This window comes from Myotis davidii, unplaced genomic scaffold (assembly GCF_000327345.1).
Source record: "Myotis davidii unplaced genomic scaffold, ASM32734v1 scaffold684, whole genome shotgun sequence".
In the NCBI taxonomy this organism is placed as follows: domain Eukaryota; kingdom Metazoa; phylum Chordata; class Mammalia; order Chiroptera; family Vespertilionidae; genus Myotis; species Myotis davidii.
Genome location: NW_006295564.1, coordinates 900,754 through 927,189, shown reverse-complemented (window position 1 = coordinate 927,189; position 26,436 = coordinate 900,754). Strand labels below are relative to the sequence as shown.

Genomic DNA, 26,436 nt, shown 5'->3' with positions numbered 1-26,436 from the left:
ACAAAAACTCACACATACACATACTGTATTCTTAATGTGATATATTCTTCATCTTGATTGATAATGAGGCTTGGCTGAATTAGGTTCATAGTGAACTGATATGACCATTTTAAGTTTTTACTTGTTAAGAAATGTCACTGGAAGAAAGGGCCCTACAGTAAAGTTTAAAAGACAGAAAACATTTATTTTTTCATGAAGCAGTAATGCATACACTAGTTTGTCATTTTACTAAATATAATTTTTTTCAAGTTAAAATACTTTTTTCACCAATACCTATATTTGCTCTTACTAGAAATCTTATCCCTGGTCTCACTATGGATTTGCGCTCACCCAGACATAGTCTTGCCTGGCCAAGCACTACATCTTTTATCCTGGACAGGCAGAATTATTCCATTATGAAAACTTTGGAAAATATAATGTAATACAGCTCATGAGACTGGATACATAAGGCTTTGAACTGAAGCAAAACCAGATGTTCGATATGTCACAAGTGACTGCAACGATCTTGTTGGGTTGACTTCACTTAGAATGACTATGCTGAATTAGTCCCCACTCCCAACAATGGGCCCTACAGCCTGTCACTCTGATGAGAGTATAACATTTCCTCACGATCCTAAAGTGCAACCTCCTTATCACTAAAGGTACCCTCCATTGACAGTAATTAGGAACTCTCAGGAGCTCTGTGCAGCTAGTGAATGTTACCTGTGACCTTGTTGCTAACTAGGGAATTTATAGAGTTTCCTGTGCTGGGGAATAACAGTCTGGGCTGTAGATAGCTGTTTGACTTCCTTTTATGACCACCACAAAGATGAAAGGACATAGTCCTTAACTGGAAAAATTAATCTTTGAGGACCTCTATTTGCCATTTTTCCTTAAGTACTCCTTGTATTGATGTTTACCTTGCCACATGACACATTCTTTTAAATGAGCTGAGACTCATTTTACACCCCAGCATATGGTCTATTCTTGCTGAAAAGAATGCGTATTTGGCTATTGCTGAGTGGAGTGTTTTATATTGTTGAAGTCTTCCATATTCATACTGGTTGTCAGTTTATTTCTTCTATCAACTAAAAAGAGAAGGGCGTTGAAATTCCCAACTATAATTGTAGAATTGTTTATTTCTCCTTTCAGTTTTGTCAGTTTTTGCTTAATGTATTTTGATAGTCTGTTAAAGAGTACCTTCACATTTGGAATTGTTTTGTTTTCTTGAGAATTAGCCCTTTATCATTATGAAATGTCTTTATTCATCTCTAGGAATTCCCTATCCTGAAGTCGACTTTATTTGATATTAATGTAGCCACTCTGTCTTTTTTGTGATTATTTTAAAGTAGTTTATCTTTTTCATTTATTTAGTGTACTTTTGGGTCATGTACTGGGGTCTTGCTTTTTAATCCAGTCTAACACTCTCTGCTTTTTATTTATGCATTTGGTACATTTATGGTTAATGTAGTTATCAATATGGATGGGTTTAAGTCTACCCTCAGAATGTTTCTTCCACCTATTTTTTATTCTTCTTTTCCTACCTTGTTTGGATTGAGCATTTTTAAAGTATATATAATGTAACCACCTTACAATAGTATACTTTTTTTATTCGTCCCATACTTTATGCTCTTGTCATATATTTTACTTTTATATATGTCATCTTTTTTGCTCTAAACACCCAGTTATTTTTTAAAGAGATTTTAAAATGAGGAAGGGTCTTCTATATTTTCAGTGCTCTTCACTCCTTTGTGTACATTAAAGTTTCCATCTGTTATCACTTTTCTTCTGAGAATTTCTGAAAATCATATATTATACTGCAGATCTACTGGAACAAATTCTTTTGGCTTTTTTTGTGTGTGTGTTTGTCTGAAAATGTTTTTATTTCATCTTTATTTTTGAAATATATTTTCCATGGATTCTAAATTGACAGGTGTTTTTTTTCCTTTAAACATTTTAGAGAAATTTTCCCATTGTATTTTGGTTTGAATTATGTCTGATAAGTCTTATCTATATTTTCCTATAGATAGTGTGTTATTTTTATCCCCTCTGATTGCTTTAAGACTTTCTTGTTATTACTGAGTTCTAGCAATTTAATATGCTATGATCATGATTTTCAGCAATTTGATGTGTTTTATTTTCTTTCTCTTGATCCTAATTGGTTGAGTTATTTTAGAGCAATGAGCTGATGTCTTGAAGTTTTTCATCAAATCTTGAAAACAGTTGACTATTTCTTCAAGTATTTTTTTGCATATAAACCGCCCACACAAACACACACCTTTTCCTCTCTAGGATTTCAATCACACGTATGTTAAACTGTTTGGTGTTATTTAATAGGTTATGGAGGTTAATTTCTTCCATAGCCTTCACTCTCTGTTTGAATACTTTCTACTTCCCTGTCTTCAAGTTCTTTATATTTTCTTCTGCAGTTGATGATCTGTCTAATGAATTTTTCTATTCGATATTATAGTTTTAGCTCTAGAAGTTCAATTTTGTTCTTTTTTATATACTAGAGGTCCAATGCACAAAATTCGTGCAGGGGCTCGACACTCGCAGCTGCAGCCTTCGCAGCCCTGGCTTCATTCGGAAGGTCTTCTGGACAGTCGTTCTGCTGTTCTGTCTAATTAGCATATTAGCTCTTTATTATATAGGATTCTGTTTCTTTCCTCTTCTTAGCAAGACCATCATGCTGTGCATGGGCTCCTCCTCTTTGACTGTAGATTTTACTGTCAGGTTTGTGTCTACAAATCAAGAGCCAGAGTCATCATAGGTTATCCTCACGTGTATCCCTTCTCTCAGCAGCCAGAAGTCCTGTGGTGCAGTGTCTAAAAAGAAGTGTTCCATATATTTTTGTCCAGTTTTCTAGTTGTTTGCTGTAGGAATGGAAGTCTGTACCAGTTACTTCATGATCTTAGGTGGAAAACCCTCAACCACAGCCGGATCTGTAGCCAATACACATGTATACCTGTATGCTCCCATAAAAACTGTAACATTGTGTTATCTTTATGCTTATGGTGGTTCTGTCCAGGTAGTCTATTCTTCTTATACGATAGCTGTTTGTTTGTTCCCGTGTTTCTCCATTTAGCATGATTAAAATGTGATTTTTCATATTTGATACATAGTAATAGGACTTGTAGGTTTTAGAAAATACACTTAAAAGGTAGTTTGAATATATATTACTTTTTAAATGCTTCTAATCAAAAATATTTTTTCTTTTTTAATTTTATTTTTTTCATGTAACTAATATTTCAGTCAAGTTAGTTATATTTAGGAACTAAAATGTCAGGTATAGGTTAAATGGACTCTTGAGAAAGAACAAAAGGCAAGAAGCTAATTTATTTGTGTTCATTTTGTCTGGGAACCACCACATCTGCCTCTAAGGCTGAGTAATCATGACTTACCAGTGTGGTTATGGAAAATATATATATCAGTTTCGTTGTGTGAATGAACTGTCCTTTCTTTAGGGAAAAAAATTTTCATCAGATTGCTGAAAATTTCCCTTTTAGACTCAGAAATCTCATTATTTTATCTCCTAGCAAAGTTCAATTTTTGTTCATTTCTAGAACTCAGGAGTAGATTGTTCCTGCAATCTACAGGGGACAATTGTATAGAAATATCATGGACAAACTTGAATTTTTTCTGTTTTCCTTATATAACATTTCTCTTTTGTGTTTTCAAACAATAAAGGTGAAACTTACAATTTTTCCTTAAATTACATCTAATGCTTAGCTATAAGTATACAGTGAGAAATTTTTTACTGATTATTCGGTGATTCTGAATTCCCCAAACTTTAAACTTGGTATGTTATTTTTTAGGCTTACAAAATAGTCTTTTTTCCCCCCATTTATGAAATCGCTTATGCACATAGTATTCAAAAGAGCAGTTGTAGATTTCATGGCTAACGTTTGTTAAGACCTGAATACTCAAAAGAAAAGCATTCTTTTAAAAAACATACTATAATTATTTTTAAAACTTAAATATTACTATTTATGGATTTCTAGGAATTAAAAGTCAAGAAAAAGAGGAACCAACTAAAAAATGCTTCACATAGGTTCAGAAAAACCTAATAACTGATTGATTCAGTGCTAAGAGTAGACCTTCATTTCTTGAATTTTATTTGAACAAAAATACCTATTTCATTTAGGCAGAAATGTAGCTTAGATTTATGAATATCTTTTTTCACATTAACATGCAACAAAAAATTTTGTTTTATATAACATTTTATCTTGATAGCAGTAGGATTTCTTTAGTGTCTTATTTTTTCACTGGATATTATGCAGTCTTTCAACCACAAATTCTTTCACTATGTGATTTTAAAAGACACTTATATACAGAAATCACTTATTGTATGTATACTTATATATGCATACACGTGTATATGTATATATAATTCTACAAATACAGTATTTTTCTTCATAACACCTAATGGCTGGTACTTTTTGAAGGTTTACTATATGCCCATCCCTGTCCTAGGATGAACACTTTATATGAATTGACTAATTTAAATTTTACAATTTTATTATTCCCGTTTTATAGATAAGGAAAGCAAGACTCAGAAAGTAAGTGGCAGAGGCCAGAGCCTACACCAGAACATCTGGCTCTAGAAGTTATGCTTATGCTTTAAAGTGAATACTTATACCGTGGGTGTTAGAGCAACATGTTAAGAATATACAACTTTTAGGTCTTATACTTCATGAGAGCTTTGGAAATCAGCATTGGATTTTATTGATATATTTGATTATATTTGGAGTTTTGGGAGCTGGATAAAACCATAAAATGAGTCTAATTCTCTTGCCTTGCAGACGAGTAAACTGAAGTCTAGGAAGTTAAGTGACAGTCTGAGGTTGCTTATTTTCTAAGCCTTAGTTCACTGTTTTCCCAATGACTCCTAAACCTGGCCTAATAGAACATAACCTATTGGAAACTCTAAAGGAGCTTCATGATTAGCATGCAGGTTCCCACTCCTACCCATTGTTTTGTTTTTGTTTGGGATTCTTTTTTTTTTTTAATTAATTTCAGAGAGGGAGAGAGAGATAGAAACATCAGTGACGAGAGAGAATCATAGATTGGTTGCCTCCTGCACATCCTCTACTGGGGATCGAGCACCCAACCCAAGCATACTAGTATGCCCTGACCAGGAATCGAGTCATGACCTCCTGGTTCATAGGTTAACATTCAACCACTGAGCTATGCCAGCCAAACAGGAAGTTGTATTTTTAACAGACTCCCTAGTAACTAGGGCCTAGTTGATTCTTCTGCAGAAACCTCACCTCAGCATACATGTGTATTTAGGAACCCTTGTTTAAGGCTCTATTGCATTATTAACCCATTTAAATCTATATGATTAAAATATAAGTGAGGTAGTTACTTCACCAACTGTTTATAAGGACATAAAGTAATATTCTCAAATTATGCCTAAAAGAATAGCAGCACAGAAAGTTTTTATCAAAGGGAATGTAACCTACAAATGAAAATATGGGTAAACAAAATCAGAACCAACCCAAAAATGATATGGTTTCCAGGGGCTAGTGTTGGGGGAGGGAGATTGACTACAAAAGGGCACAAGGGGACTCTTTGCAATGATGGAGATGTTTTATGTCTTGACTCGCTATTGTACAGCTGAATATATTTTTCAAAACTGATGTAATATAGACCCAGAAAAATGACTATTACTGTATGTACATTATCAATAAATCTGATTTTTTTTTTAAGCAAGCCAGGAGGAACTTTTGGGAAGGAGGGTTTCAATTACCATCTGTATCATTAAATATTTAGTTAAATAGATTATTATTCTTTTAAAGCTGAGGTTTTTCTATTAATATATAGCAATTAAAGTACTGTTAAAATAGCATGTATATTGATGGTTCCCTTTTCATTAATATTTCTAACTAGGTTTCTCGTATTTGTTTCACAGGGTCCGCATATAGCTTCAGTTACATTAGCTGCTTACGAATGCAATTCAGTTAATTTCCCTGAACCGCCCTATCCTGATCAGATTATTTGTCCAGACCAAGAGGGCATTGAAGGGTCCGTTTCTTTGTGGAGCATCATCTCAAAAGTTAGGATTGAGGCCTGCATGTGGGTAAGATATCTGTTCTTATATTTGTCTAAAGTGTATCTGCCTGTATAGTTTGTTGTACCTCATTGAATTTGAATCCAAACATATACCAAGTCAGTAGATAATTAAGTCATCAACTGCCTACTTCCAAGTAAAACAAATCCTTTAGAGCCTTTTCTATTCATTAATGACATTCAAAAGAAGGCACGAAGCCATAGGTACCATGAAGCAATTGATGCCAAGTAGACAATAGCAGGGACAAGGAGTATGGATGATGCAACTTTGTAAAATTTCACCAATGTTTATATTTGATAAACACACAGCAGGTGCTTATATGTTAGTCTCAGATTGGTAAATGTTATGTCTGTCTCCTAAATTTAAATACTTAGTATTTATTCTTAGAGGACTCATTTTATTCTCTGAATTGTTATAACACTAAAGTAGGGTGAAACATTTCTTTGTAAACCAAGCTTTACTGTAGTGGAGGCATCAGACTCTATGGTTGTATATTGTGATCTTACTTTCAGTTGTACTGATGTTTTCTTTTTATTATTTGCTTCAGTATATTTTAGGAAGTTTTTGGACTACATGTTCATTACCAAAATGTATTTTAACCCATACAAAACACTCTTTTTATGTGTTTAAATTTATTCAGGTGTCTATCATTGAGGAATAGTTCATTTGCTCAAAACTTTCTATTATTATTTCAATTATTTTTTAACTCATCATTTGCATTTAAGTTATATATTACCTGTAACTTTTTCACTAACCGTTTCTTATAAAATAAAAATTGTGGAACAGATCACTTAAAAATCTTAACTAAAATGAAGAGGAATATGAATACTATGCCCACAGAAGAGGCAGAGTTTTCAAAGACATTTATGTGGTAGCAGTTATGTTTTATTTTAAAAGAATTATAAGGGAAGTGCCATACATTGAACTTGCTGAATATGAAAGACAGGAAAAATTGTCACGTTTCCTGTTACTCTTTTATAAACACTGGAAACAGATTCATTGTACTAGTTGCCTGTGTTTTTTAAATTTGACCACATTACTCTTTTGATGAAAAATTTTTTATTAAAATAACAGGAGATACTTGAAACATGCTAGAAAGGGGCTATGTATATAGACTTTAGTTTTCTATTTTTCTTTTGTTGTTTCAAAAATGATTTATGTAGCTGGATTAACACCATTGCCAAAAAAGAGAAGCTTCCATCCCAACTGGCAGTGGTAACTGCCTCCTACAAACTCCCACAGTGCACACTATCTGAAGTGCTCATTTGGCCTGGCTTTTCATTCATACCTTAAATTAGTAAACTTGGTTCGTACAGTGGCTTACTTCCCCAAACAAATGTTAAGCTCCTAAAAAATACAGACTGTGCATTAAATTTATTACCCCTACAGCACTCAGTGTTAGACTTTTCACATATACAAGAATGTCAATAAATACTGACTGCCCTGGCCAGTGTAGCCCAGTTACTGGATGTCGTCCTATGCACCGAAAGGTTGCTGGTTCAATTCCTGGTCAGGGCACATGCCCTGGTTGAGGGCTCAATCCCCAGTGTGGGGTGTCCAAGAGGCAGCTGATCGATGTTCCACTCTCACATCGATGTTTCTCTCTCTTTCTCTCTCTCCCTTTCCCTTCCTCTCTCTCTAAAAATCAATGAAAAAAGTATTTTAAAAAATAATAAATAAATAAATACTGACTAATTGGCTGAATGTTTGCTTTTCGTATTTCCTTTTTTGACGACTGTCTTGGGTCATATGAAAAATGTAGCACATGTCAAGTTGTCTAAATTTGTTCCCTTTGTTCTCAACATTTATAAAGATAGTCCTTTCAACAAAGGGTGCTAGGAAAACTGAATATCCACATGCAAAATAATGAAGCTGGACAAAAATTAACTCAAAATGCATCATATACATTAAGAGCTAAAACTGTAAAACTCTTTGAAGAAAATATAGAGAAAAATCTGCATGATTTTGAATTTGGCAATCATTTTTTTAAAACATATTTTTTATTGATTTCAGAGAGGAAGGGAGGAGAGAGAGATAGAAACACCAATCAATGATGAGAGAGAATCATTGATTGGCTGCCTCCTGCACCCCCACACTGGGGATCCAGCTCGAAACCATGACCTCTGTGTTCCTAGGTCGACACTCAACCACCGAGACACACCAGCTAGAATGGCAATCATTTCATAAATGTAACACCAAAAGGTTAGGTAACAAAAGGAAAATTGATTAATTGAATTTCACTAACATTTAAACCTTGTGCATTGAGGTCACTATCAAGAGAGTGAGTCCAGCTGAGGTGGCTTAATGGTTGAGCGTCGACCCATGAACCAAGGTGTCACCAGTTGATTCCCATTCTGGGCACATGCTCAGGTTACAGGCTCAATCCCCAGGAGGGGCGTGCAGGAAGCAGTGGATCAATGGTTCTTTCTCATCATTGATGTTTCTATCTCTCTCCCTCTCACTTCCTCTCTCCAAAATCAATAAAAATATTTTTTTAAAGTGTGTGTGTGTGTGTGTGATGTGTGGTCAATTAAATATAAGACATGTAGCTCTACTTCATTTCAATTCATTATTACTTTTTAACTTTAAGGAATCTTGTCATGAGTTTGAATCATATGATTGCTTTCAAAACTATTGAACATTTGACTTAAGTTTTAAGAGAAGTTCATGTTTTAAATAAAATATGACAGTTAACTTTTCTACTTTTCGTTATGGAAAAAAATTTAAGTGCATAGAATTACATTATTAATTCAACATATTGTTCCCCAACTTCAGCTAATATTAACTCCTGGCTAATACTATTTTATATATTCCCCTCCTCATTCTGCTCTCAGTTATCATGAAGTATAACCTAGATAACATATCACATTTCATCTGTAAATATATCAACTATAGGACCTTAAAAAAACACTTAAGAGAAATTAGGAATAGTCTCTTCAAATTAGTTGAACAGTTAGTATTCAAATTTTTTTGGTTGTGTTTGTTTCTTTGATTTTCTTTTCAAATTTATTTGTTATTGAAATTGGATTGTTTGTCAAGTGTAGTTTTCCACAGCCCTAATTTTACTGATTGTATTCCAGTTGGCATAATTTAAGTATGTTTCTATGTTTCCTATATTTCCTGTGAGTTGATAGTTAGATTGAGAGGCTTGAAAAAAATTTCTTTCTAGAAAGAATATACTTCAGAGCCTTGTGTATTTCTGTCATGAGGTGCAGTAGTGTCTGGTTGTCTTTTTTGTGTGTGATATTAGCACTATTATTATATGTTCATTAGTTTATTAGGAGTTATAAAATAGAGGTATCCCAATTATATCATTTTTTTTCTTTAGTTATTGACTGAAATACTTTATAAAGAGAAACTTCTCTTTATCAGTAATTTGATTACCCTGAGATATCTTTCATATAGGTAAGACAGGGTAAATAATTGATCTTTCTCTTTGTTGCCAGTTTTTAAAATAGTAAGTTGGTCTACTTACACACTCCAAAGTTGACTAACTTTAACTTTTCCTGTTTAGTAAAGTAAGATTTGCTTTGTTCCTTTATCCTTCTCTATATATGGCTCTTCTCCCTTCTCTCTGTTTTTTAACTAACTATAGCCTTATTCTTGCTTCAGAACTCTTGATTCCCATGTGGGTAGTGCAGTTTCACTTGGAGATCATTGATTCTACACATTGGAATGTAGCACTGTGAACACAATCTTTGAATTTGATTATGTACTGTGGGGACTCTTGTCAAGGACAGAGCAAACAGAAAGGCCTAGCGTTGCTTTTTAGAACTAGCAAATGCATTTTTCATTCACTCTGACTCAGGGCAGAGAAGGATGGCTCAAAGTTGAGAATTTTCCTGGAGGCTGTATGCCTCTTGCAGTATTACCTGTGGTGTATTTGAGCCATGTGAGTTCAAAGCAAGTTCCTCATTCTTTTACCTTTGTTTTTATCCTTATATATTGAGTTGGTTGAGAAAAAAATTTATCTTCAAAAACAAGAATCTACAAAGAGACTAAAACATGAGTCACTCAGTGTCCTAAGGAGATATAAACATTTTTCCTGTGGTTAAAATTTACCCATCCTAATGTTGTTTTCAAGGGGCTTTCTGACCAGTTTGTTAAAAATTTTAACTCTGCACTAAAAAGTTCTGTTGGGATTAAAGCGACATTCTAAATATCAGATTTCCTAGAAAATATTTGTCTAATAGCTATACCAGTGAATGCTCATTACCAAGTTATTTGAATATTTTAAAAGGGGGAGAAATGACAAAAATAATGGAGTATAAGTAGAGCTCAGGCTGGGTGGCTCAGTTGGTTGGAGCCTTATCCCATACACCAAAAAGTTGTTACGGATGTCATCCCCATTCGAGGCACTTATGGGAGGCAACTGATGATGATTCTCTCTCTCTCTCTCTCTCTCTCTCTCTCTCTCTCTCTCTCCTTCTCTCTCCCTCTCTGTCTCTCTCCCTCTTTCCTTCCTTCCTCTCTGTCTAAAAATCAATAAAAAATACATATCCTTGTGTGAGGATTATAAAAAAATAGAGTATAAGTAGATATGCAAGAGAACTAACATTAATTTAGTGTCAGTAATACACCAGGATTGTCTGACAGTTTTATGTATAGCATCTTGCCTGGCATTGCCTTGGTCAGTATTGGGGCCAGGATTCAAACTCCTATCTTCCTAGTTATGTACTAGTATATGCTTTTCTCACTGATACCTACATCTTCATATGCTTTTGGTGATATCGAAAAATATAGATTTGATGTGTTTAGTGTCACTGTGTTGAGAACAGAATCTTACGTGATTTTTTTTGGTTTTTAACATAGGGTGTCGGTACAGCAATTGGAGAGTTGCCTCCCTATTTCATGGCCAGAGCAGCTCGACTCTCAGGTGCTGAACCAGATGATGAAGAGTATCAGGAATTTGAAGAGATGCTGGAGCATGCAGAGGCTGCGCAAGTAAGAACAGTCTGGGGGTTGGAATAAATAGAATATTTTAATTATCCCTAAAGAGCTTAGGATTAAGGTGAATTTATTAATAGTTTCTTTGAAGAAGACTGCCAGTGTGAAAACAAAATTATACATGGTTTGGGATAGAACATTCAGAAAAGATGAAATATACAAGTGGTTATCATCTTGATTTTAGAACAGGGAAATATAGAAAGCATCAACAAGACAACTCAACTCAGCTAAAACACCTTGTTGTTTTGTTCTTAAGGTTTTCACAATGCAAATAAATGTATGACAATTTAAGAGAATTTTTTGTAATTTTCTTTTTAAATCAGGTACCTTTAAAAAAATTTAATCTGAGGCTCTTTGCTTCTGTTATATTTTCCAGATTTTCATCTTTTAAGTTACATAGTGTTTGTAGTGATAATATTGAAGAATTCTAGAAGTATTAAAAGTGAAAACCCACATACCTACTCCCCAAAGTAGGATAATGATCCTCTAATTCTAAGCTGTTTTCTTTGCATTTATAACTTTTTAAAATAAAAACTATGATCATAGCCGAAACCGGTTTGGCTCAGTGGATGGAGTGTCGGCTTGCGGACTGAAGGGTCCCGGGTTCGATTCCGGTCAAGGGCATGTGCCTGGGTTGCGGGCACATCCCTGGTGGGAGATGTGCAGGAGGCAGCTGATCGATGTTTCTCTCTCATCGATGTTTCTAACTATCTCTCTCCCTTCCTCTCTGTGAAGAATCAGTAAAATGTATTTTAAAAAAACACACACAAAAAACTATGATCTCACTGTACATGTTAGGCTCAAGTTCCCCCCCCACACACACATATAATAGACATTTGATACTGATTTTTAAGATCATGCTCTTATTATGAAGTGACACAGCTCATTGTAGACAACTGATAAATATATCTACTTAAAATTAATCCCTCCATCCTTCAGTCTTTTTCTCTATAAATATTTATAACAGTGAGTCATATTCTATTTATTGTTCTGTGACTTGTTTTAAACATAAAGTCATACTCTGAACATTTTTCAGTGCCATCAAATATTTTCTGCATCTTTGCTTTTTATTACAAAGTATGTTTCTTGTATAAAATGTTGAAAATACAGATAAAAAAAGATAAAACTTTAACTGGTTCATTTATCAATTTTTTATATTTAGTATATTTTTCATTTTCTTATCAATTGACATTTTTAAGGAGATCTCTTTTGTCATATGGTGTCAGTATTTTCCCCATGTTGTTTATTGTGCTTTGTTTTACTTTTAGAATAGAGAAATTTACATTTTTTATATCAGTATATTAGACTTTTTCTTTTAAAATAATCCCTAAAATTATCTTCCTGAACCCTTATAATTATATAGTAAATATTTAACTCTATTTTCTTTTAGTATTTTTATGACTTAATTATTTTACTAAAGGCCGGTGCATGAATTCATGCATGGGTGGGGTCCGGCTGGCCCCGATCAGGGCCGGGTCAGCAGTGGGGAGGGGATGCAGGAGGTTGGCTAGCCAGCCCCACTCCCAGTCGGGGTGGGGGTACCGATTGGGGGCGGTTGGCTGCTGCAGTACGCATCATAGCGACCAGTCGTTCCAATCACTTGGCTTAGATATAGATATAGATATAGATATAGATATAGATATAGATATAGATATAGATATAGATGTAGATACATATTGTTAAATCTTTAATTTATTACAGTATTTTACCTACCATATAATGTAGGGACCTAACTTTCTTTTTTCAGGTAATTAGCTATTTGTATATTCTAACATTGTTTTCCCAGTGATTTTAATTTAGTTTTGACTTATATTTTACTATTATAAATTGCATATTATACCTTTATAAATAGTTATTGGTAGTATTTTTAAAGATTGTTTTTATTTGTAAGCTATAATTTTACTGGCATCATATATATATACACACACACACACACACACACACACACACACACACACATTCACTTCAGAGAAGAAGGGAAAGGGAGCGAGAGAGAGAAACATCCATGAGGAGAGAGAATCACTGATTGGCTGCCTTCTGCATGCCCCACACTGGGGATCGAGCCCACAACCCGGTATGTGCCCTGACCCCAGGAATTGAACCGTGATCTCCTGGTTCATAGATTGGCGCTTAACCCCTGAGCCATGCTGGCCAAGCTTACTGATATCTTTTTAGTTATATATTATTGATTGTGATTTAAAAGTTCTTACAGTAATCAGTTTTCACAAAGACACAAAAGTTAATCTAACTTTGGTGTTGGAATTTCCTCATAGATACATGTATTCTGTAAACCCCCAATTTGATGGGAGCAATAAAATATAGAGAAGGTAACAGTAACTAAAACAGCAAAGTAAGTAAAATGAATAATTATGAATGGGTATTTGAATTTTAAGATTGCCTGAGACTTAGGTAGAAAGTGTGTTTTTTATTCCTTTGGTAGAATAAGTTTATCCGCAGGAAGTGTGAAAAAAAATACTTGGCTCTCGCTGCTTTACCATGTGCTCTCCAACTAGGATAAAGGGTGTATGCTTTTACTAGGAAGTTGTTACTAGGTAACAATTTTACAGCTAAGTATTTGCTTAAATTCCAGTGTTGACTGATAGTTGGATTTTGTACTATAGATATTTTTTTGGGGGGGGGATTAACACATATATTTGAACTGATTCCTTTTGCTACCTAACTTATTTTCATGAGTTCAGTATTGAGATTAGGCAGTGTTTTTCCACCAAGCTGACTTCCTTTTGCTCTTGGCTTTCTGTCATGTTTTCACTAGATGTCTGTGGGAGGTAGACATGAATGAATGTAGTTTCCTATGACCTTCAGCAATTCTAGCATCATTTGTAAAAGTTAGGTCACCTGACTCCCTCCTTTCCTCCCTTATCTAGTCATTCTTTTTTTTTTTTAATCCTCATCCAAGGATATGTTTTTATTGATTTTAGAAAGAGAGGGAGAGAGAGAGAAAAAGAGAAATATGGATGTGAGATGTCTTCTCCTTTCTCTTCCCACTCCTGCTTCAGACCTTAATTACTAGGTCCCTGAACATTTCCAGCAACTTCCTAGTAAGTCTCCTCTTAACTAGTCTTTTTGGTTCTTTTTTTTTTTTTTTTTCTGAAAACTACCTCTGGTCATAGAACTTTGCTACTCAAAAGTCTTCCCAACCCCTGGGTATTGTCTTTTTCTTTATCTTTCTTGTGTACTTTTCACTTGCTACCTTATTTTAAAACTATGAACTTTTCTCATCTCTCTCAGGAATCTGTAAGTTCCTTAAGGGGAGGCCAAAAAAAAGTGTGCATTTTCAGCAATGCCTGCCTGGTCTTGCACACATTACTCATGAGGTAGATACTTAGAATAAACTAAGAAATATCAAGTGAGAGAGAAAATGTAGCATTACATGAAATATGTTCACTTCATATTACTCTACTGTAAAATAAAATGTAAAAGTGTAGTGAACATAGAAATTATTGAGATTTCAAATCATTAAGAAGAAAGATTGGGTGGAAGGGGACAGTGGGGGGGGAGGGACAAAGGGGACATCTCTAAGTCTTTGATCAATAAAGATAAATTTAAAAAAACAAGAAGCCCTGGCTGGTTTGGGTCGGTGGATAGAGCGTCGACCTGTAGACTGAAGGGTCCTGTGTTCGATTCCGGTTAAGGTCACATGCCTGGGTTGTGGGCTTGATCCCCAGTTGCGGGGCATGCAGGAGGCAGCCAATCAATGATTCTCTCTCATCATTGATGTTTCTATCTCTCTCTCCCTCTCCCTTCCTTTCTAAAATCAATAAAAATACATTTTTTTAAAAAGAAGATTGAGCAGTTTTGCATCTTTTAGTTTAATAATCATCTGAGAGCAAGCATTAAAGATAATGTAAAAGACATTATACCAAATGACATAATTTTTAATTCACATCCAGTAAAACAACATTAGTAAAATGCTATACTTTAGAAACAAATGAAGGTTCCTATGATAACTTGTTTATTCTTTAAGCTGCATAACCAAAGGAAAGGGAAAAGCAAAGGCATTAGGAATAAGAGTTTGAAAAATAAAGTAATTTATTTGCTTGATGTGTCCTAAAAGATTAGGGCAGCCAGTATTGAAGTAATGGGGAATGGGATCATGGAGGTGACTGTGGCTTTTTGTGTTTAAAGCTGACACAATAGAGTAGGAATGTCGTCCATATTTACTTGGAAGAATATGGTTTGAATAAGTGTGCTTTCCTAAATGCTGTCTGTCCAAGTGCCCTCACTGCTTGGATTCTTTTTTTACAAAATGGTAGGTTGCTGACTGTGTGAAACTGTTTCTTACTATTTCTATCAATATAGGAAATTAAGAATTAAGTCAAATAAGAAATTGAGCCCTGGCCAGATGGCTCAGTTGGTTGGAGTGTCGTCCTGTACCTCCAACTTGGTACACAGGTTTCGGGTTCCATTCTGGTCAGGGTACATACCTAGGTTTCAGTTTGATTGCCTGTTGGGGTTGCATATGGGAGTCAACTGATTGATGTCTCAGGTGAGGATAAAAAAAAAAATTTTTAGAGTTTAGAAAATGCAAGTTGTTCCTCTATATTTGTATTGACTAATTTGGCTTTCTTTTGAGTATAATTCATGAGTCTGTTAAATATTTCCTCAAAGGCTATTTTATAGTTTCTGGATTTTTTAATTGAATTTATTGGGTTGACATTGGTTAATAAAATTACATAGGTTTTGGGTGTATAATTCTATGATATATCATCTGTATATTGTATTGTGTGCCCACCACCCCAAGTCAGATCTCCTTCCATCATCATTTATTCCCCCTGTACCCTCTTTTAACTCCTCACTTATCTTTCCCTCTGGTAATTACCATATTGTTGTCTGTGCCTATGAGTTTGTTTTTTGTTAATCCCTTCACCTTTTTCACCCAGCCCCCCCAACCCTCCTCCCCTCTGACAGCTCTCAATCTGTTTCTATTTTGTTAGTTTATTTTGTTCTTTAGATTCCACATATAACTGAAATCATATGGTATTTGTCTTTCTCTGAACAGCTGCCAATCTGTTCTATCTATGAGTTTGTCTCCATTTTGTTTGTTTATTTTGTTCATTAGATTCCACTTATAAGTGAAATCATATGGTAGCTGTCTTTCTCTGGCTGGCTTATTTCACTTAGCATAATACTCTCCAGGTCCATCCATGCTGTCACAAAAAGTAAGATTTCCCTCTTTTTTATAGCCAGGTAGTATACCATTGTATAAATATACCACAGCTTTTTTATCCACTCATCTACTGATGGGCACTTGGGCTGATTCCAAATCTTGGCTATTGTAAATAACGCTGCAGGGAACAGAGGCATCATATACTCTTTCGAATTAGTGTTTCTGGTTTCTCTGGATATTCCCAGAAGTGCAATCACTGGGCCCAAGGCAGTTCCATTTTAATTTTTTGAGGTAACTCCATACTGCTTTCCGCAGTGGCTGCACCACTCTCCATTACCACCAACAGTGCAGGAGGGTCCCCTTTTCTCCACATCTTGGACAGCACTTGTGTGTTGATTTATTGATGATGGCCATTCTGAGGAGTATGAAGTGATCTCATTGTGGTTTTAATTTGCATCTCTCTGATGATTAGAGACGTTGAGCATTTTTTTTTCTTATGTCTCTTGGCCATCTGTATGTCCTTTTTGGAGAAGTGTCTGTTTAGGTCCTTGCCCATTTTTTAAATTGGATTCAGTCTTGAGTTTTATATCTTTCGAATGAGTGTTTCTGGTTTCTCTGGATATTCCCAGAAGTGCAATCACTGGGCCCAAGGCAGTTCCATTTTAATTTTTTGAGGTAACTCCATACTGCTTTCCGCAGTGGCTGCACCACTCTCCATTACCACCAACAGTGCAGGAGGGTCCCCTTTTCTCCACATCCTGGACAGCACTTGTGTGTTGATTTATTGATGATGGCCATTCTGAGGAGTATGAAGTGATCTCATTGTGGTTTTAATTTGCATCTCTCTGATGATTAGAGACGTTGAGCATTTTTTTTTCTTATGTCTCTTGGCCATCTGTATGTCCTTTTTGGAGAAGTGTCTGTTTAGGTCCTTGCCCATTTTTTAAATTGGATTCAGTCTTGAGTTTTATAAGTTCCTTATACATTTTGGATATTAATCCCTTATCAGATGTATCATTGGTGAATATGTTCTCCCTGGAGCACATCTGCCCTTTTCTCCTTCTCTTCCCCTCTTCTTCTCCCACAGACATACATCTCCTAAACTCTAAGGGACCCTACAAGATTTACAGCCAGGGCAGCAATGGGCAGTGGCAGGTTGTCCTGGGCAAAACCCCCGATCCTGTCCCCAACACCCCCTTTCCTCTTACTTCTTAGCCCAAGCGGACCAGCCTAGGCCGATTTCACGGCCCTTTCTTGTTCCACTGTCCCCAGCTTTAATCGGTGCCCTCTAAAATTCATCTCAACTCGTGATGTGAAATTACTCTTGTATGAACTCAAGAACCCACACACACTACCAGCTGGCCCTAGGCAGACCCGCTAAGGGCCAGAACCCCTTTCCGGTGACAGTACCATGCCGTGTTTAATATTTTTTAAAATTATTTTTAGAAAGAGAAGAAGGGAGAAGGAGAGAAACAATCGGCTGCCTCCTGCACCCACTCTACCAGGATAGAGCCAGGCAACCTGGGCATGGGAATCAAACCTAAATGGGAATCAAACTGTTGACCTTTTGGTGCACGGGAGGATGCTCAACCAATTGAGCCACTGGCCAGGGCCAATGCCATTTTGATTAATATTATTCCTATCAATATAGAACATTGAGAATTAAGTCAAAAATTGAAATTTCTTAAAACTTTATTTTTTAAAAGAATGCAATATTTTTCCTCCACATTTATATTGACTTGCTTGTTTTTCTCTTGAGTATCTATAATTTGTGAGTCTGTTAGGTTAAGTATTTCCTCAAAGGCTATTTTATAGTTTCTGAATTTAATCTTATTTTAAGGGAACATTTTTTAGCTTTTGTTTAGGGCTTTGGTATTTAAATTAATTAAAATTTGTTCCCTGCAGTTGATTGGAGAGTCGTTCCATACACCAAAAGGTTGCAGGTTTGATTTCCCGTCAGGGCATATACCAAGATTACAGGTTTGATTCCCATTGGGAGCGTGTATTGAAAGCAACCAATTATGTTTCTCACATCGACATTTCTCTCTCTCTCTCTAAAAATTAATAAAAACATATCCTCAGACCTGGCTGGTTTGGTTCATTGGATGGAACCTGAGGACTGAAGGGTACCCTGTTCAATTCTGGTCAGGGCACACGCCTGGGTTGTGGGCGATCCCCCCAATGTGAGATGTGCAGGACGGAACCAATTGGGGAGGGGGTTATGCAGGAGAAAGCTGATCAATGATTCTCTCTCATCATTGTTCTTTCACGTTCTCTCCCTTTCTCTCTGAAATCAATAAAAAATATGTTTTTTTAAAAAAACACACATACCATACCCTCAGGTGAGGAGTAAAAAATAATAATTAAAACTTGCCACTTGTCTGATTTATTGAAGTTAAATTCCAATTAAGTTTAAATACTAATATCTTTTTGCTTACTAATTTGTGTTAAATATATTTAAGGCCACAAAACTTTTATTAGCTTAATAGAATTTTTACCCTGTTTAGAAATTTTAAGATATTTACATTCTTTTATTCATGAAAACACATAGCACCAAAATAAAGTTTTTTCATTACAATGATAGTTCTCATTCTTACGGACAGTGCATTTTCTTTTTATGCATTACCCAATGAATATCCCCCTCATAGACGGGGATAATTAAAGGTTCTTTAGACATTCTTTTGATGATAGAATATCTGTTTGATCATTTGAGTTTAGAGACTATGGGAAAGCATTTAATAATGATTATTTATACACTCACTTAAGTGCTTTAACGTTCCTTTGATGCTATTCTCTGTTAAGCACATTTTCCTATGAAGTGTTTGTAGCTGCCCACACCATGTCAATGCCTGCTGGTTTTTCCCCTTGTGAAGTTTCTGTTCCTTTACATACAGAGATTTATGAAAGAGTCCCTGGTGTGGATGATCTGAAACCCACCAGGACTCATTCTCATATAATTTAGTGCCATTTGAACACTCCGGGTGTCAGTAGTTGCTGGGACCTGTTTTTGACTCTGTTGAACCTTTGCTGGCTGTGGTTTGTCTGGCCATCACATGACTTCTCTGAAAATTCCCCCTCCCCTTCATTTCCAGTAAACTATTTGAGTAGGAGTGAGTCAGAGTGAAACCAGCTTCCCTGTAACCACAGGGCTTGTTAAAGAATTTGTCAACGTGGACTCTGGAGGGTTTGCATTAAGCTTTGCTATGGTTTGTGTTGTGTCAGGAGTTCCACAGAAAAGCTCCCGGCTCTCATGATCTCTTGCTTGTTTGCAAAGGGTTAAACTGATAAGTGTTGCCTTAATGAGCATCAGAGACACCTTAAACACGTTTTTTTTAATCATGTAAAGGCCAAGGCTTACTGTAGTTTCTCTTTTCAGAATCATCCAACCACACCCAACAACATTTAGTTTTTGAAAAGGCAGGCCTTTCCTTCTTTCGAGCTGGCTCATGATTTTACCACAAAGTACCATCAAGATTAAGCAATTTTCAGTGGTCTCTCTTGAAGGATTCTTTTGCAAGATATTGCGACTGACAGCAGAGTGGCTTTGGTACATGGAAGTCACTGACTTGCATTTGGTTCCACAAGAAAAGGTCGCATTTAAAGCAATTCTGTAGTTGCAGTCCGGGAAAGCAGCCATAGGCAGGCGTCCGCCGGAGCTGAGCAGGCTGTCTGCTGAGGACAGGACATTTGGATGTCACTCATTCATAGAGTCGCCTGGAGGCAGAGTGCTCTCAGTCGCACATAACACACAGTTGTGATCTCTAAACACACTTAGCATGATTTAAGGTGGAATTCCTAATGCCTCATTTTATTTGCTTTCTCAGGAAACTTTTACTTTATTTAAACTCTTTTCCCTGGCCGGGTGGCTCAGCTATAAGAGCATCGTTCCCATACACCAAGGTTGCGGATTCGATCTCCGGTCTGGGCACATACAAGAATCAACAGCCAATGAATGCATAAATAATTAGGACAACAAATTTCTGTCCTTCTCCCCCACCCCCTCTCGCTCCTTTCTCTCTCAAATCAATTAATAAATTTTTAAAAAAATAAACTCTTTTCACCACCCCACTCCCAGACTTTTTATCTTTCTTTGTTTTCTTGCTCTTCTCTATTTCTTTAACCCATCCTTATAATGGTAACTAACTGAATGGGACAGAGAGCTAAAACTTGATGCAAGTTATTGAATGAGTGGTCTCTAGGAAATTGTCTATTCATTATACATTCCTGAATCAATTTGTTTTTAATTGTGCATTTCTGTATTCATCTCGGCAGACTTTTATTTAAATAATTAATTTAATGGCCCAGTTGGCCTGGCTCAGTGGTTGAGCAGTGACCTATGAACCAGGAGGTCACTGTTCAATTCCTGGTCAAGGCACATGCCTGGGTTGCAGGCTCAATCCCCAGTGTGGGGTGTGCAGGAGGCAGCCAATCAGTGATTCTCTCTCATCATTGATATGTCTAGCTCTCTCTTCCTCTCCCTTCCTCTCTGAAGTCAATAAAAATATTTTTTAAATAAATTTAATGAATACTTTTAAATCCAACCTCCTAAAAATAATTTTTATTCTGCCTAATGTTTTTGTAACAAAATAAATGTAGATGAAAGAACATGGGAAAAATTTTGATTTAGTTATTCCTCACAGGAAAGAATGCAAAGTAATGGAAGTTTAAAGTTGTTTATATTCTAGCCATGCTCACTAACTCTCAATAATCAAATTAAAATAGAAAAAAATTGTTTTGGTGAAGTGATTCTAATTGAAATTAGATGATATTAAGACGAAGGAAAACAAAGAGGTTAATATAGCTTGGTCTTTAACAAAGCTCAGTAAATAATAAATGTTTGTTTTTCTTGTTAGTTTGTTTTGGCATTGGAGTAGAATATAGTTTTCGTTTATGTCTGCTTTTTTCTTTTCATTTGCACACCTGCTTACAGATATGGAAAAAAATAAGCAGGGGGTAAGGATTAGGTTACTTTTGTTAAACTAATTTAAAGATTTTTTTTTCAGGTTTATGTTTCAAACACCTTTTGTAAAATGCCTTTAGAAAGGCTCCTTTCATTGAGACTTGGACCAACAGACTATGTGTGCTGTGATTTTGCTCATGAGTTTGCAAATCAGTTAACACACTAAATATAAACCCACGTTCTCTTATAACTGCTGAGTGCTCCCGGGGTTCTGGCCCAAGACCAGAGTTTCTTATAAGACATGGATGGCGGGATTTCCATTATGCTCATTTCATATTACAGAAGTTTTTGTTTCTAATAGACAGGGAGTGAGGTTTGTGATAATAGATCTGTCGTTCTCTTGCTGAGCATGGAAGGAAATTTCTCTTGGTAGAATGTTCTTCCCATTTTTCTGTCTTGGTCCTTACAAGGTAAAAACATAAGCTGTCATGTTTTTGTTTGTTTTGTTTTATTGTTGTTGATCTTCACTAGAGGATATTTTTCCCATTGATTGGGGGGAGGGGGAGAGTGGGGGTGGCAAGAGAAAGAAACCGCAACATGAGAGAGACACATTGATTGGTTACCTCCCACCAAGGTGAGGATCAAACCTGCAACCCAGGTACCTGCCCTTGACTAGGAATTGAACCCGAGATCCCTCAGTGCTCTGGCCCGTGCTCTAACCACTGAATTACGCCAGAGTGAGCTGTCATGCTTTTAAACTAAAACTATGTAGTGGATCCTGAAGTGGGCATGATAATCAACCCAGTGCTCCCCTCAGAAGTAGACATGTATTCTAGATTCCTTGTCCCTTTCCCCTGATATAAATCTGCATCAATTAATTTATTTAAACTTGCAAACATTTGTATTTTTACTACTTCTTGAGATAACAACTTCATAAAATTCATAGCCTATTATTTAAAGAAGTGCTTGCATTTGTTTAAATTTGTCTCTCATTCTTGTAAGATTTAACAGTCCCCTTTCCTCTTTTTATAACTCTACAGATTTCAGTTAGTTGCCTTTTACCCACTGTAGAGAATGTGACCATTTATTTTTTATATTTAACAGCCCCTAAACACTTAGAGTACTTTAATATTTTTTTCAGAAATGTTTATCTAATTCTTCTATATCCTTCCTACCATGAAGTTATCAAAACTGCACATCATTTTCCAGGGAAGCTACTACACTCATGTTTTTCAGATTTCCACAACTACAGTTCTGACTTGCTAATGTGTTTAATAAGTTGTTTACTTCAATAAGCTGTTTACTTGGAGACTGCTTCCATTTCCCTTTTCTTTGTTCATATCTCAAAACTTTTATAACTCATTATTTTATATTTAAGTACATTTTCCCTAAATGTATTGTCTTACTCTTGTCCACATTGAAATTTACCTGCCAATTTATTATCATAAATTTGGCACTTCTCATTTCAACTGTAGATTTGGAACTTAAATTCTCTGCTCCTTTTTCCAGGGCTATTTATAAATCTATTAAGTAGAACTGGTTCTGTCCTGGGAAAGAAGTCCACTACTCATATTTCTCATAATAGAGAAGATCCCATTTATCTTTAGCCTTTGTTTTCAGTCTCTTAAGTTTCCTGTCCCTGACAGCTTTATAAATTCCATACTGACTTAGTTTGCGAAGCTTTGGTCTGTTTTTGTTGTGTTACGTACATAGCAGCTTATCATATGCTTTTTGTTTTTTAGATTCCAGTCTGAATCTGGAAATAAATGTTATTTATTACTTGTAACCAAAATACAATCTGTTGTAAAGTGCTAAAAATTGGAGTTGATTCCCCTCCTCTGCCCCCCCACCCTCCTACCCCAGCATCAACTGAGATTGGTAAAAGCCCTTTCTGGTGAGACATTAGCAGATCACATGAGGAGATAACTGACTTCAGACAGGAAAAAGAGAAGAAAAGAAAATTTTATTACTTGTGTGTGTCATTTCTAATAAATCTTGCATACTCATACATTTTCCCTGAGTGTCTAGAGCACTGTTGTTCTTGGGCTACAGAGTCATCTCATTTTCAAGTAGCGGCTAGGCAGGCACTGATGGGAGTAGATGCCTGCCTGCCTGCCTGCCTAAGAATTACTATCAGGTTTCTTTCCTACGGGGAGAGAAATGGACAGAGGAAAAGGAAGCAGCAGATACTGGCCAATTTTAATGCTGGCTACTTGGCTTTTCATTTTAATTTGGCTGGACTATGACAAGGAGGAAGAAAGTACTGTACAGTATGCTTATTTGAACTTCCAAAAATACCTTTTTTTTAAATCTGAGAATGTTAACAAATACTGATGTTCAGCCCTGAAAAGGCTTCCAAAAACCTTACTTCTTCCATATATTCCTTCTTTTCCTTTTTAATAGATTATTCATGAGTTTTAAGATTAGTAGTAAGATAACCATTATAGGTCTAAATAACTAAAAAATTTCCTCTTTCTGGAGACAAGAATATATTAAGAACTAGAATTCGGGAATACTTTGTAAAGTATGATTATCTGACCATGATGCTGTATACCTAAATCTAATACAAAATAGTATTGAATGTAAACTGTGATTGAAATATAAAATTAAAAAGAAAAGAACTAGCATTCAAGTGTAGTAACCTCAGCTATTTCTCTCTACCTTCTTGTGATGGAAGGTTTAATAAACCAGTTGGTGGTACTACAAGGCAGATTTGATAAATTTTCAATTCTTAATGCATTTCCTTTCTTTCCTCCTCCCTGCTTTGCAGCCCTCCTCTTCTCGATATTAAAATGTTGCTATTTTTGCCGAAACCGGTTTGACTCAGTGGATAGAGCGTCGGCCTGCGGACTGAAAGGTCCCAGGTTCGATTCTGGTCAAGGGCATGTACCTGGGTTGCGGGCACATCCCCAGTGGAAGGTGTGCAGAAGGCAGCTGATCGATGTTCCTCTCTCATCGATGTTTCTAACTCTGTATCTCTCTCCCTTCCTCTCTGTAAAAAATCAATAAAATATATTTTTTTAAAAAATGTTGCTATTTTTATATTAAAAACAAACAAAAACCTATCATCCCCCGAGTTGTGAGATTGCATTAAAACTGAGCTCATCATGTCTGACCACGGATTCTGACAAGATACTTATTCCATGGGCTCGCAGGCTTTTTCATCGTTGACAGTTAGTAATGTAACTTCACTTTAAACAAATTTGTCCCATAATCAGTTTTGTCTCTTACTGGTCATGGTGATAGGTATTATTATCACCATCTTATAGAAAAGATAAGAAACTGGCTCAGAGAAGTTTGAAGATAGTGCATTCGGTACTCTAACATTTTGATATCACGAGAACTCTGTAGATTGGTGTTTGTATTGTATCTATAAGAACGTTTTGTCCTTTTTGTTTTTCATTTTCTCCCTTGCATTGTAGGTTTCATGGGTTGTTCATCATCTCTTTCCCCTTCTCTTTAACACTTGCAACCCACCACCCATATACACACCCTGGATTATTTATTTCTCTCTCAACCGAATAAACTTGCTAGAACTTGCTTTCACTAAATTCTTAGCCTGGCTTATTCCCTCACCTCCTTTAGGATTTTGATCAAATGTCACCTTTTCTGTCAGGTCTTATATGACCATCTTATTTAAAATTATACCTTCTTTGCCTCTCGATCCTATAATTTTTCTCTCCTCCCACTAAAATGTGAGCTGTGTGAGGGTCCAGGTTGTTATCAGATTGGCTCAGTGTTGAATCCCCTGCTCCTGTGGTAGTGTTTGGCAGGTATAAGCTCTTGATAAACATTTGTTGAATGAATAATTGGGCCACTGTGTCCTTATCTCTGTATTTTTATTACCTTGCATGTAGTGGTTTACCAACTTTATTTGGTTGAATTTAATAGCTTTTAAATAAGAATTCTGGTTTGGGGAAAAGATTCTAACTTTGTCTTCTATGATGATTCTGTGAACAATATATATATATTGTTTTTTCATAACTCAGCATTTAAAATACTTAAAGCTTTTCTTTTCCTCTTGTTAGTATGTTTGAATTTATTTAATCTTCATTTGAATTATCAGAACTGCTGTTTACCACAAACACAATCATTAGAACCATCTGTAGCAGAGGAAAATCCTTTAGATTTTTTTTTTCAATTGAGATTATTAATTGTCAACATGGAAGCACTATTAAGAGTAATCTGTGTTATAACCACTTGATAAATGTTTGGAACTATCTACTAAAGTTAAACATACACATACCCTATGATACAGCAATTCCATTTGAAAATTTATGTGCAACAGGAAGATGTGCGAAAAGACTTGTACAAGAATTTTCATAGCAGCATTATTCATAATAGCCCCAATGGTCACCAACAGTGAACAGCCCTAATGTTCACCAACAGTAAATAAAGTGTGATATATTCATACAATGGAATACTATACAGCAACAGCAAGAAATTCATGATTGCTACATGTTGTAAGCATACATAAATCACATGGATGTAATGTGGAGCTATAGAAGCCAGACATAAAAGAAAACCTACTGTTTAGTTCCATTTATGTAAAGTTCAAAAATAGGCAAGCTACATCTGTGTAATACAAGTCAATGATAGTGTTTATTTTGGGGTAAGGAGTAATTACTAGGAGTGCCACCAGTGGGGTTTCTGGAATTCTGGTAATGTTCTATATCTGGATTTTAGTGGTAGTTACATGGGTATATTCATTGCAAAGTTTCATCAAGATGTGTATTTTAGATATGTATACCATACTGTATATTCGTTGTGCCGCAGTTAAAAGAATACTTTTACTGCCTCATCTCTCCAGAGTAAATTTGATAACTAGTACATCAGTACATGCAGACATCCATTTAATCCTGATTTTGACCCAGATATAGCTGATAGCCTCATATTTTGAGCACAACTCTCTGAAATGTGTGTTGTTCCCAGATTATATATTCCTTATATATAGTTTTATGTGAAAAATCTTACTGATCATTATTACATAATTTTTGAAAGGGTTAATGTGGAGGAAGTGCCATAGAACCTACTGTAGCACAGTCGCCTTTAGGTTAATGACTTTGGGGTCTTTAGTTTTTCTGGACCCCAATGAAAAGAAAATCATAGTCCCATTTTTAGACAGTGACAAAAGCAAGCAATAGATCATTCTACCTAGAGAATCTATACTCTTTTGCAATCATTTTTTAATGTTATTTTAGAGAGAGAAAAACATCAGTTTGTTGTTCCACTTATTTATGCATTCATTGGTTGTTTCTTGTATGTGCCCTAACTGGGGATCAAACCCACAGTGAAGGTATATCCAGATGAGACTCTAACCAACTGAACTGTACAGCCAGGGCCTACAAACATTATCTTGAACTCTAAAAAGTTAGTGTACTGGCTGGAGTCTGAAAAAGACAGATCAAC

The 26,436-nt window shown here is 35.7% G+C and overlaps 1 protein-coding gene across 1 annotated transcript in view; it reads left to right on the top strand.

Moving 5' to 3' along the window:
* Positions 1-26,436, top strand: part of VMP1 (vacuole membrane protein 1) — a 99,418-nt gene that overhangs the window by 31,240 nt on the left and 41,742 nt on the right. The window contains exons 6-7 of the mRNA XM_006770238.2: positions 5,894-6,061; positions 10,865-10,996. Coding sequence (XP_006770301.1) covers positions 5,894-6,061; positions 10,865-10,996 — 300 coding nt within the window. The remainder of the gene's footprint in view (positions 1-5,893; positions 6,062-10,864; positions 10,997-26,436) is intronic.